Genomic DNA, 14,019 nt, shown 5'->3' on the forward strand with positions numbered 1-14,019 from the left:
ATTTTTTTTCTTCTGAAAAATTTTTTCAGGAACCTTTGGAGTTTATTTAAAAAACAGGACAGGAAAATTTTTGAACATGTGTTCTTACTAATAAAGGCAAAAATATTTATTCCCCTTCATCCCAGTGTTTTTGAGATTTATGATATTTATTCATTTTCTGTTAATCTAGAACCCCTCACTTTCTGAAATGAGTAAAAAGATAAAAGGGTGGATAGCTTGTTTTCTCTGAAGAAAAAGCCCTGGATTTTAAAAGCTTGTGGTTAAATTCCTCATGGAAATTTCAGATGCATAAATACACAATGGTTAATGTAATATGATCTAATATGTTACAGTGTGTCCTGAAGTAATAATTTTCTTTCAAAAGGAAATTATTTCCAGTGCAAACTATGGGATTTTAGTTTCTAATTACCATAAATAAAACAATTATGTAGTCCCTAGCTGAAAGTTTCCTTTCCTTTTTTTCTCTTTGTCTTTTGAAGTCTATTGATCCTGGCCAGCAGTTCACATGGGAACACTCTAACCTGGAAGTAAACAAACCAAAGAATAGATATGCGAATGTAATTGCATACGACCATTCTCGTGTTCTTCTCTCAGCAATAGAAGGTAAGGAGACCTTTAAAATTAAATTAATTATATCCTAAAATCTAGAATAATTTAACTAATCAATATCTTTATATAGTTATATAAAGAAGTGTTAATTAAAGCACTTCCAGCAAATTCCTGTAATGACAATCCTCTTCTGATGCTTATTGTCAGCAATGTATTATGAACTTGCACTAAAAAGTACATTCACATGTAACACTGAGTGCATTAGGTCCCTGTGTATATGCCAGTGAGTTATCTGAAGTAAATTAATATTGCTGCTTACTTATACTAACACTACAAAGCAAACATAGCAGTAAACAAACATATTTGAATTGAGGCATTTGTTGATCAATAGTAGCTGTGCTTTTCTAATGAGAGGAGCTCCATTTTACACCTAGACAGTTGCTTGCTGTTTAAGAGGAAACATATATGAAGAATATATATGAAATTATCAAGATATCTGCTCATTGAATTTTACTTTGCAAAACCTTATTGTGGGGAAAAAAATCAGTTCAACCTCATATTCTCTGGGGAAATTTTAAAAACTCTCTTAGAACTTTAATTTTAATTTCCAATCTAAACATCAAACTAGAGTTTTTAAACAAATGCCCACTTGCAGGCATTTTTGAGAGTATCTCACTGACTAAAGATTGACAGTGTGATTTAGTGAGAGCTTTTCATTGTATCTTTCTTTGTTACAAAGCTTCCCAAAATCATAAACACTTTAAAGTTTTATCTCAAGAAAACTGTTACAGGTAGCCAGTCCTAGGTGTTGTGTCTGTTTTACCAAGGATCAGGACACGCTGGTTTTCACTCAGAGAATTCTTTTTATTTTTTTCCAATTCTGCCTTACTATTAACCTACTTCCTAGGTTGAAAATGGATTTTCAGTTTTTTCTATGTTGTGGTCAGTCAGGTATTAATGATGGCCATAATCAAAAAAATTATATATTTAAATGACACAATTTAAATGAAAATAAGAGTTGTGTTTAGTTAGCTCCAACAGGACTTGCATACGATACATAAGATAAAGGGATCTATATTCAAGGTCATAGTTACTTCAGTCATAACATGGTACAAGTTAAACTGCAAGAATTTTAATTTATGGTTATAAACAGCTGCTTATCTTTGGCTACTCCAGACCTAAATACACTGGATTTATAGGTGTAATCCACTTTAATATTAGCTTATTGGTGAAGAAAAAGGCAATCCCACTGAAGTTTAGATCTTTCCTCATTCATTGCAGCTGCATACCACAGGCTTTGATAATACAGATAAGAGCTTCTCAAATGTATTAGCAAATTTTAATGATTACCTTGAAGAATTTGCATATGATAATCTGCTTATATTTTTCCACCTTTGAGGTTCATTTGCAGTTCTGACAAGATTTTTTTTTGCAACATACAATTTTTCATATTGCCTTGTAAAAGAATATGGCTGTGTAGAAACCTGGCTCTACCTGTCTCAACACTAAAGGAGGCTATTCTAATTAGCACTATATGTGATGTAACTCAATAAATATATCCTTTCCTGTCTCACTGGTCCAGACAAGTGGTCAAAGTACATGGTCTGAATAGGTCAGGAACAGCAACTGGACAGGGTTTCCGAATGGTATTCTTCAGAACAAAATGCTTAACTAGGAGATAAGTCTAACTGGCAAAAAGAAGACTCTTTTTCCCAGGGATTTTGCTTGGAAAAAGAGTTGTATAAAGGAGGAGAGAAGGAGAGAAAAAAAATTAAATGTAATCAAATTTATTTGATAATTTATATATTATTAGACAACTAGACTGCCATATTTCCCTGAAATTTGGTTCCCTTTAAAAAAATTATTATATTCAGAGAATGAGAAGAAAATTTAAGAGGCAAAGCAGAAAATGTTAGTGAAAGTAATTGAAAGTATGAAATTACACAGTTCATTGGACTATGTTTTTACGTAAGTGATAGTTATCTTTGTTTCCCTTTTTTAAGTAAGAAATACCACAATGTGGCTAAAATTTCTAAATCTTTCATAGTCACTGGGTCTACAGAGAGAAAAGTATTATAACCTTTTGTAATATTAGTGTTGGATGTAAGACCACAAATGGAATATTCACCCATTCGGTGATTTGCATGATTTTAGTTTTTTTCCAAGTCTTTAGATTATGCTGAAAAAAGCATATGGTGAATAAATCAAATAGTAAATGCCTTTTTATAAGGTGATATTTAGTCTTGAAAACAGAAATAATTTAATATATCATTATCCCCTTAAAAATTCTTATTCCTGGGATTTTACATTATTGGGTAGATGAAATTTTGTGTATGCACCTTCAAAAGTTTAATCAATTGGTCTTAGCATTTAGTAAAAAGTATTTGTCTTTCAGGTTTTAAGTAGATATTTCAGATATGAAAATACACAGTCTGGCCAGCACTTTATTCAGTTGATACCTGTGTTTCTTTTCATGTTACCAGGGAAATCAGTATTTGGAATATTACTTAAAAATAAATTCTCCTTTATCTATGATACTATACAACTTAATCAGGACCTAAATTTGGACTAAAATATATTTTGTTACAACTATTTGGAGAATATTTAGTACAAATATGCATGCACATATACATGTACATGCCTACACATAGGCCTCATCTGCATTTCTTTGATGGTCACAAGAAAACTAGTATTATTAGTGAGGTTTGAATAGTAGCTGTGCTTTTCTAATGAGAGGAGCTCCATTTTACACCTAGACAGTTGCTTGCTGTTTAAGAGGAAATATATATGAAGAAAAGACTAAGCATCTGCCAAACTGTAATCCTACACTGATGAACATTTAGCATCTTAACAGTGTTGCAGAAATATGGAATATTGTAACTGGTACTTCAGAATGAGACACAAGGCCAGTTTTATGCCATAGCAGAACTCTGTAGCCTGTTCAGAGTGATTACTAGAAAGTCTTGAGAAGCAATTAGCACAGATTTGAAATTACTTCTTTTGAACTATTGATATCAAATTGTTAAAAATTGCATTAGCCCTGAAACACAAGGCTTATTAACACTTTCAAAGTATTTATTTTGGCACCCTTCATAACTCCTGTTAAAACCTTGTTTTGAATCCCCACTAAGTTCTTGACCTCTCTAATTACATACAGTATGGAGTTCCACAACATAATTACTCATTTCACAGAAATATATTTGTTATCACTGCTTAAATTTTATTACATTAGATTTCCCTTTGGAGAGAAAACCCAGGTTGGACATGGTAATTTGGTTTTTCCTCCTGAAAAGAAAATTTTACTTTGCAAAATTCTGTTCCCATGTTCTTGAAATCTGATTGAAGTCTTGAAATCAGCTCATATTGTGCTGTCTTTGGCTGTTTCTGAGATGAACACTTGGAATTTTAAAGTATAATGACAGAATGTTAGAATGTAGTGAAGTTTATTATATGCATCCAAATAGATTTAAGGGAGAATTTACTGATCAAAAGATGAACAGATTGAGTTAAAACAGCTAGATCTGTGATCTTCAACCTCTAAGAAGTAAATAAAAATTCAGGAGGTGGGGAGGGAATGGATAAACATTCTGCATTTTAAAATGCCTTGCCGATTATTTTAGGAGATATTAATGACTAAAAGTCTTCTATATGTGGATGTATTTGCATAAGGCCAGTTATTAAAAGGAAAAAAATACCTATCATATTTCAGCACGGTAATTTTTTTTTTTTTGGAAATTTAGTGACTTTAAAATTCTGCTAGAAAACTAGAAAGCTCTGAATGTAATACAAATGGACAAGAAAGAAAAGGCAAAAAGCTGCTAATATTCTTATTTGTCTGATGGCCAGTTGCCATTAAATTGGCTTTGATTATGTAGGCCATCATTGTAAGATTTAGAAATTGTTTGGAGCATTGTAACTGTGGAAGAGTCATGACCTGTACAAACTATTTGCACTCTGTCACATTGCATTTATGTTGCCTTCTGCTAACAATAGGAACTGAATGGCCCCTCACCCAGAAGTTTGGTGTGCCTTAAAAACAACAAAAGTATTTTGGTTGGTGTGCCTTAAAAACAACAAAAGTATTTTGGTGATGGATACACAAATACCCATAAAGAATATGGATACAGAAAGATGAGTGAAGTGATTTCATGGTGTTAGGGCCCCTGTGAAGTAGATTTCATAGTGTAGATGTCGTGGTGCATGTCTTGACAACAATGCTGAAACAAGCTGTAGGTGTATGAGCCTACTGATACTGTAATAGTTATAACTTAAATGCTGCCATTCTTGATACCCTTAAAATCTAGTCAGAACAATTTCTCCTGCATATGTTGACATACTTTCCATTGGGAAAAACTCCAAGAAAACATCTGGTGGCTTTGTTCTTGACTGACTAATGAAGATTTGGTACATATTTACCGTGAGCACTCATATTGAAACTGGGTTTTGCAGGAAATAGCAAACCAGATATCATATCCTTTCATATTAGTAGAGACACTCATCATCTCTTTGAGTGCATAATTTAGAGTATAAATTAATATTTCTATTCAATAAAAGATTCCTTTGTCTGTTAACTGCTGTGTTACTCAGTGTTAAAAAGATGGCTAAAACCAGTTTCAGACAACAGTAAAATAACTACAGTATGAGGATATCATGTTAGGATTCAGTGTCTGCTTTGTAATATTGTGCAACATACTGCCATCTGCACATACTGTCATGCATTGTGGATCGTTTCCTGATGCAATGCTCTTACCTATGCCTCTGAGGACCTGCACAGAACAATCTGTTTATTTCCTTTCTGGGCTTCTTAATACTAGACAGTTCTTAGACCAAAACAAAACAAATTCATGCTAAGTTTTGTTGGTTTTTTTTTTTTTTCTAAAGGAGCTTCCATTTTTTTCCATGTCTTTCTGCTGGTCACTTTCCAAGTTTCTTTTCTCACCTGCAATCTTCCAAATTTCTCATCTTGCCTGCAGATCTTCTACACTCTTAGTTCTTTGTTTGCATACTTAATTTCACTTTTGTCACCTTTTCCCTTTCCTTTCAAATACTTCTCTTCCACCCTCTACACAATCCCATTCTTTGTCAGGCCTAATTCTGCATCTTCTGCCTATCCTTTTCTGGCATTGCCTTCTGTCCATAAATTCTCTCTAATTCAACATTTCCCTTTGAGTTTCCATATCATTCATCTTCTCCCTCTTCACCAGCCTCTCCTAGTCCTCCTAACAGTCTATTCACAATCCAGCTATCTGTAGGTTTTCTTTTCCTGACATTTCTTTTTCCTTCTTCATCCTTCATCTTTTCCTATCCTTCATCCTTCTGGGATGATATGTAGAGACTTTTCCTCAGTCTTTGTAAAAAGCCTTCATTTTACAAATATTTACTACCGGAGTACTTCATTGATTTAGTGCTGCTACATATTTCAGTGAGTTCTTAAAATACAGATTTGTGCTTAGACCATTTCAATTTGATTATTTGCTTAACTATATAGATTTCATGTAACAAAAACATCCACAGAAACACTGGTTACTGTCACCTAGCACCTGTTCATTGGCCAAGGGGATTAAGGAATGACAGTTAATGTAATTTTTTTTTATTTCAGCTAAGTTTTTAATACCTTCTCTCATGGTCTATGTTTTTGGACAAAATGTCCAGCATACAGCTGGATAATCACGTCATGTGATGGGTGAGCAACTGGTTCACAGGTCAGGCACAAGGGGTTGCAGTGAATGGGGTGGCATCAGGCTGAGGACCTGTCATTAGTGGGGTTCTGTAGGGCTCCACCATAGGGCTGGTGCTCTTTAACATCTTCATAAATGACTTGGATGTAGGACTGGAAGGGATACTAAACTATACAAAATTGAGGAAGCTGTTGACTCCCGTGAAGGCAGGGAGGCCCTACAGAGATGCCTTGACAAATCAGGGGGCTGAACAATCAACAACCACAGGAAGTTCAACAAGACAAAGTGCCAGATTCTGCACCTGGGATGGGGCAACCTTGGAAGTACAAACAGTTGGAGAATGAGATGCTGGAGAGCTGAAAAGGACTTGAGGGAGCAAGTTGAACATGAGTCAGCGGTGCCCTGGCAGCCAGGATGGACAAACATGTTCTTGGGAGCATCCAGCACAGGGGGAGCATCCAGGGGGCCAAACATGTCCTCAGGAGCATCAGGCACAGCATTGCCAACCAGGGCTGCTGTCACAACCCATGGCAGGGGGCACATTGTCATGGTAAGTTCTCATCAGGCTGAACAAAGAAGCCGGACCTGAAGTGAGGTCTCTTGTGCTTGTGTTCTTAAGGCATGCCTTAACTCCATCAATCAGACAACTATTTAGAGTCAAAAAGTGTTGTCTAACAACCCTCTACATTCTTAAAATTTGCTTCCACAAATGTGGTGGCTAGCAAGCCCTTAATTTTGTACAGCACACTAATATAGCTCTCACCTCCTAAAATTAACCCCTCAAAGGTGCTGGCTTAACAAGCCGCAACACATGTCCACAATCTCCACACTCCTGCAATAAAGTTCAGTATGGAGCATGGGATAGAATGACAGCTGTGGTTGGATCAGACAAAGCAAGAGAGAGAGAGAACAAAGAATATCACCCCAGATTCCACATTGTTCCTTCCATGTGGATGGTGCAGAGCTGGGGTGCGACAAAGAAAGCAAAAGAGAAAGAGATGAAAAAGAGAGGATAGCAAGGGACCTCATCTGCATTCTTTTATAGTTAACCTGATGCATGCCTCTTACATAAATTAGATTCTTCTCACTGTTTTGTTCACACATGCACGAACAGCCTGTGTTTTTTGCTCTGGCATTGTTCAAAACACCAGACATTGATTTAAAACAGTAGTACAACTTCATCAACACTCTGAGTTCATCATGGTATTTTTCCAACTTGTTTACAAGCATGACAGAATTTAATCCTATTACTTCACACTATTTATGCACATGACTAAAAGCACATGTCTTAGGGAAGCAGCGCAGAAACAAAGCTTTATAGTTTAATTTATTTTAAATAGAAAGGCTGTTCAGTACTCAGCCTTTGTAAAGGCTTGAAATAATTTCATTATTTGATTTCAGTTTGTGAATAAAATGTGAAGTCTAATTAAAGTTATTTGAGATTATAACTCTCTTCAGGAAATCAAGTGAATCATTCTTAGGGTCTACACTATTAGCCTTGTGGATCTAAGTGTATGTTGCAGTAAGCTGTACTGTCATCTCAGCTCATGCATTCTCAGTATAAATTGAGAGCAATACAGTTCATGGGGTTTTTTATCTTCTGTACTTTAATTGTGGCATTACCTAATTTTATTTCATTGCTCATTCACTTTGACTATATAAAAACTAAACATTGTTCTCTTGAGATATTTAAAAGTGGATTGTCTTTTGTGCTGAACTACTCATCTGATTCTTCCCCCATTGTGCTTAACTCCTGTCTGGCTAAATTAAAAGATTGCAGACTCTGGTCATTCATCACCATAGTTGAAAATGCTACTAGAAAATAGTTGTGGTAGAATCATGGTTCAGGAGCTTGGTCTTTAACTGACTTCTTGTGCAGAAACTGTGTCTCTGCTTTCATGAAACTTATAAAAGTCAGGTTATACTGCATAGATTACCCTAAATTTATACTTCAGGTAAGCCATCCTAAAGGTACAATAAATCCCACTGATGCCAAAAGACTTAGGTTAAGTTCATATCAATTGTACAGAATTTGGTTGCTTTGTCCCTTTTTTGACCCATGCTGTTACAGAACAACTGACCTCTCTTAACCATGAAACCCAAATTTAAGTAATGATGGCAATTGCTGCTGTGCTTGTGGGTATGTTGCCTTCAAGCTATGGCAGCTAACAAAAGTTTGCAGGATTTCATTGTACTGCAGTCAGACTGGTTGTCATTTGATTGTTTTTGCACTATTGGACTTGACACAAAATTGTTCTGTTTTCTCAGCTCAGAATGAGGTTATGGCTGGAAAAGTCATTTCAGAAAGGGAAATTTTAATATTTAGATTTACTTATCTTTGATAATTTTTTTATTTTTTGTCATTGTAGATATTTACAGATATTCAATTGTTGTATTTGTTATTTTTAACAAATTCATTAGTCCTCTCATGTTGAAGCACCTTCCCTAGAGGGCTTTAAGGATTTTGGGGCAGGATGTGAAACTGAGGTCATGCATGAAAATAGTGATGAAAAGAGACTCTGTGAGAAATGGGTACAATACTTAAAGGGACTATGAGAGTGGATAGAGAACAGAGAATATCACTAATGGATACTGTGTGTGAGAGGAAATGGAACTGAGCATTCTGAATCAAGTTGTTCTCTTGATCTCAGTAGATCAAGTATTATTGAGTACTGTACAGTACTATTGAGTACTGTATTCTGCTAGCAATAAATGCTTGATGCAAAGCAAGTGTTGAAGCAACATGTTTTGTTGTATTTTTTTTTCTCCCCAAAACTTCATTGGTTAATTCATTAATAGTTGCTCAGGGCCTGTGGTAAATGGAATTTCATGTCCATGTCCCAAATATATCCTCATTTGGTGCAGTGAAGCTGACTTGCCTTGTAAAATAATTTTTCTAGCTAAATTTTTCATGTCCACTTTACAGAAATAAAGTGGAGAAACAGAGTGAAAATTTCCACTTTAATCTATATTTGAAGAAATCTTCCTTGAATTTATCAGTAATTCTTAATCTTAATTCTTTCTGACTTGAATCTTAGATCAAGGAAGGTGTAATCTGGAAGCTTTTCTTCATTCTAATTGAAAGAATTAGAATTTATTTAATTTAGAGGTTATATATTTTAATATAATTTGTCAATAAATTCAATACAAATTAGCGAGTAGAAAGAGAATTTACAATTTCAGGATTCTGGATTTTTTTACAATAGGTACTAGTATTGGTTGCTAAAATTTGTAAAGATCATTCTTTAGGGAACAGCTTGCAATAGTTCTCATGCTTAATTTGCACACTGAGTTTGTGCATTATCAGTTCCAGAGGACAGCTTTCCCAGAAGATCATTTAACCACTTTACAAAGTGTTGTTTTTCATTTTTTCCTCAGGCTTTTATTTATAACATGTGCTTCAAAGTATGATACCAGGCATCATAATAGAATTCTAATTTATGCAGAAAACATTTCTTACCAGCTTTCTCAGTTCCTTTGGTAATAATACCCAGTTGGTGTAGATTTCTCCTGTTGGCTTCATTCTTCTTTCTCATCTGTTTTGTGAAAAAAAGTTTTATTATCTTGATAAAGGAAGAAAATACAACATTGTGCCTAGCAGTTATTTTTCTATATCATTAACTCCAATATCCACAATGAGAAGTGTCACGTAAAACAGCTCCAGATCTACAAGAGTGATGCTTTTGAGCTCCACTTTCTGATTTTCATGGAGGGGAATCATGCTTTTCAGCTATGGACTATGCAGGTTAACAAGTTTTTTATTTTGTTTTATTTTTCTCCTGAAGAGACTTTCAGTCAGGTCAAATCAGTCAGACAGTCTGCCCGTGTCCATTCTTGCATCTTGCCTGAGGAGTGCCATTTTCTGCCTCTCTTGTAACCCTGAAGTCACAAGGTCTTTCTATCTCTGAGATATTTTGTCAGGATTTTCTTCTAATTGTGTACAGAAAGTAAAAACAAATTAAAAATTTAGTTTAAATATGATTTGAACATATGAAACAGGAACGTATGTGGAACTTTATCGGGCATGAAGGCAAAATTTTTTACTAGACTACAGCTGCAGTAACCCATAATCTGAATAATTTCCAGATTACATTGGATTTTACTTACTGTGACATTTAGTCTCTGGGTTCATTCACTGCTAAGTTAGTAGTGGAATGAAACATTCAGGTTTACTCTGAATAAGTGTTGAAACAATTAAAATTGTAGCTTAAAAGGAACAGTCCATTTTAAAGAGGTACACCTAATTTCCATTCAAATTAAAAATATTTTGGAAGACATTTTCAGATGTGTGCTACTTGTAGTCAGGAAAGATAGGAGTGTGCAGGTCCAGTAATTCCTGTTTTGGGAGCACTAGCAGGAGATAATGCATTAGAATCTATTTGAAGATTTTGTTTCTGACAACCATCTTGGGAAGTACTTATTTACAATTTATTCTGTTTCATAGACAAAGAAACTCAATTTTGTTGCTTTGATGAGGGAAAACAGTCTTAGCTGTAGAATAAATCTGGAGCTGGTATCATCACCTTGACTCTCTTTTGAAAGATTTTGTGGAACCTCTACCATTTCTTGGGGTTGCAGAGTTGTGCGTGGCAGATTGGCTGCATAAATATAAATCATTCAATTCTGCTCAAATAAGTAACTTCTGTCAATTACTTCAACAAAACTTACTAAGTTGCAGATGATTATATTCAGCTAATTAACACTGCTTTGCCATTCAGCCAGCACTGAGATCTCACATTAATATCTTATTTCTTTCTCTAGTCATCAGTTAAAACAACAGCAGGGACATAAAAATGCTTCCCTCAGTGCTTTATCTTTCAGCACACATGTAGTCTGAGTTAAAAGCTGGGCATTGCTATGCTGAATTCAGCAGTGGTCTGAGAATTTTAAGTCCATTTTTATCCATTTCCATGAGCATGCCTACCTTATTAGTGCAGAGTAGTAATGTGGCCTTTGCTACAGCCAGCACACCTCCTTGGCCTGGGTAGGCAGCATGTTCCAATCCAGGCATCCTGTGGCATACCCTGAGTTATACAGATTGCAGTTAGGAACTGGCCTGCTTCCTAAGGGGCTCTAAGAATGGACATGTGTCTGGAAGGCACAGCCAAAGTTCCTGTATACGTCTTGTCCAAAATACCTGAGCCCCAAGCAAATAATGGTGTAGGTCCCATGTGCACACAAGTCTTGGATCCCACTTCTTTTAATGCTTTTAATTCTTATTCAGTGTTGCAAAGGTCTTTATTTCATGCATACACCATACAGAAAATTTCACTGTTTCTTAAATCTGACTTAAATAATGTGTTTTGTTACAATAAAACTCATAATTATCTTAGCATTTAATGGAGAAAATGAATATAGCAGTGATATTAATAGTCTTGACGATATTTTTTTTCCTTATGTATTTAAAGGAATTGCAATGACCTCAACAAGAATGTTTGAGGAGCCTCCTCAGGGTCTCTGATTGAAAATCCTCAAAGGGGTCTGTCCCAGGTAGCACTGCCATATTTTGGCTGTCTGCAGGCAGTATCAGACCAGCTTTTAAATGCTGCTGTGTTGCTTGTTTCAAAAGAACAAATATTCCCAGAGAGACCACCATGCCTCTTGACTCCACAGATGGCCTACACTCACGTGTAAGTGCATGGGTACATGCACTCTTTGGCACACACAGCAAGCTAGGATTCATCAAATCCAGTGTCGTGGGATTGTTCAGCCCTTGTAAAACAGGACAGCAGAGAAACTTTGCCCTGTGTTTTCACTCTACTCTCTTTGCAGGCATCCCGGGCAGCGACTATATCAATGCCAATTACATAGATGGATACAGGAAGCAGAATGCTTATATAGCAACGCAGGGGGCATTGCCAGAAACCTTTGGTGACTTCTGGAGAATGATGTGGGAGCAACAAGGTGCAACAGTCGTCATGATGACAAAACTAGAGGAGAGGTCCAGGGTAAGGAAAACTTATGCAAGGTTAAAAATATTGTACCTGAGTTACCACTAATGTCATTGTTTTGTTTCCTTCATGTATGTTTGCCTGTCTTCTTTATATGTGTAAAAACTGAGGGGATTTTTAGGTTGCTACAAGTTTAAAGTGTCTGCACCACAAAAATTACTTATATATAGGACATCTTGCTTTCACTAAGAAACTACCAAGTCACAACATTTATTTAGGTTTTTTTTATGCTCTGGAAAATTTTTAATTTTTGATCACAGTGATTTTGGGGGCTATTTTTTTTTTATCATGTTGGAAATCTTATGAGGTGACCGAAAGAGTTACTTCCTCTGTAGTAATAAGAACATGATTGTATCATCCTGTTATGAGGAAGTTAGTGTATGTCAACAGCATTCATTTCTCAGTTTTAAATGGTATAAATTCACCATTGTTTAATATCAATGAAGATTTGCTTGAGAAACATTTGGTTTTTTTGAGCAGATGCTGGTAGCTAGGAAAATTACAACAGCACATGCAATAACAGAATACAAAATTATCCATGGTATTTCAAATTCAATTTTGCAGACCAAAGTAAAATTAGGAAAGTAAAGCACTAAAACATACAGATATTGTTCTGATAATAGCATGATACTATTCAAATAATTAAACTATAGATTCTATTATTAGAAGAGTTATAATAAAAAATGTGCTATATGTAAAGAGAAATAAAAAATAGTAATTAGATTTTAAATAAGATAAAGAAAGTGATAGAAATTGTAGTGACAGATCATGGTGTGTTTCATGAAGATTTACTAGTGGGTCCATATTTGGTGGTATTTATCAATTCTAAGAGTGGATGTTATTAGAGAGGAAAGAGTAAAAGGAAAGACAATAACAGAAGAGAAGAAGAAGAGAAAGATGGGGAGAAAGAGAAACGAGAAAAATCATCAGCAGCAGTCAATCAGGAAGTATTTAGCCATCAGTGTTGGATTCTCTATCAAACTTTTTCTACAGTAACAGTATTTTGTGTCAAGAGGTACTTGAAGTTCTCAGGGGTTGTTTGTGATACTGTTACCATTGCTGGGAGCACAGGTTGGCTAGGCAGAGTGCTGCACAGCTGGTTCATTGCTGAGCTCTCTGCAAACACATTTATGTGGCTATATTATAAGCCAGAAACTTGAACCAAACGTAGAAATCAGAAACTGGGAGAAAGAAGTGGTGATACTAACATCAGTGGTTATCATTTCCCTTGGGTCCGGGCCAACAACAGTAGAAGGGTTTTCAAATCCAGGAAGTGAATAATAAACAGGAGTGTCACAGAAAAACACTGCTGCAACCATTCTGAGGTACTCTGTCCTAGAAGCTTGCGTGAAGCTGCAGGAACCTGCAAGTGGGAAGCAGGCTGCAGGACTACAGGTGGAAGGTGGAAAAAGCTAAGGTATCAAAGGCTCTGTGCAATGAGTTAGAAAATGCTATAAGTATGGGGTATGAAGAAGAGTTCAGTAATATAGAAAGACATTACAGAGGAGGACAGAAGATTTATCATCCAGACTGGTTTTGAATCAGTAAAAGTATCTTACAGGAGTAACTGGATAATAGTTGATATTTCAGTAGTTCATGGATGAGCTCCATTTCAAAATGAAAATATTTCAGCATGTGTCAGCTTGGAACAGGGTGGACTGCACCATGAAGTCTAATGCTATACTGTGTTGGCATTGATGCCTTTTTCATATGCTTGGATACCTATAATTGCAGTGATTACGTAACTTGAACCTCTTGGCAGCAGTCATTCCTTTCTGGAGGCTTACCAAAACATATACATTTACTCTTTTACCCTTCCTGTCATTTCTATAAGTAGAGTA

The 14,019-nt window shown here is 35.6% G+C and overlaps 1 protein-coding gene across 1 annotated transcript in view; it reads left to right on the top strand.

Annotated features, from left to right (window-relative positions):
- The window catches only part of PTPRD (protein tyrosine phosphatase receptor type D), a 362,060-nt gene that overhangs the window by 299,287 nt on the left and 48,754 nt on the right, over positions 1-14,019 (top strand). Inside the window, exons 26-27 of the mRNA XM_066569175.1 lie at positions 480-603; positions 12,000-12,175. Coding sequence (XP_066425272.1) covers positions 480-603; positions 12,000-12,175 — 300 coding nt within the window. The remainder of the gene's footprint in view (positions 1-479; positions 604-11,999; positions 12,176-14,019) is intronic.

Source organism: Molothrus aeneus, chromosome Z (assembly GCF_037042795.1).
Source record: "Molothrus aeneus isolate 106 chromosome Z, BPBGC_Maene_1.0, whole genome shotgun sequence".
NCBI lineage: Eukaryota > Metazoa > Chordata > Aves > Passeriformes > Icteridae > Molothrus > Molothrus aeneus.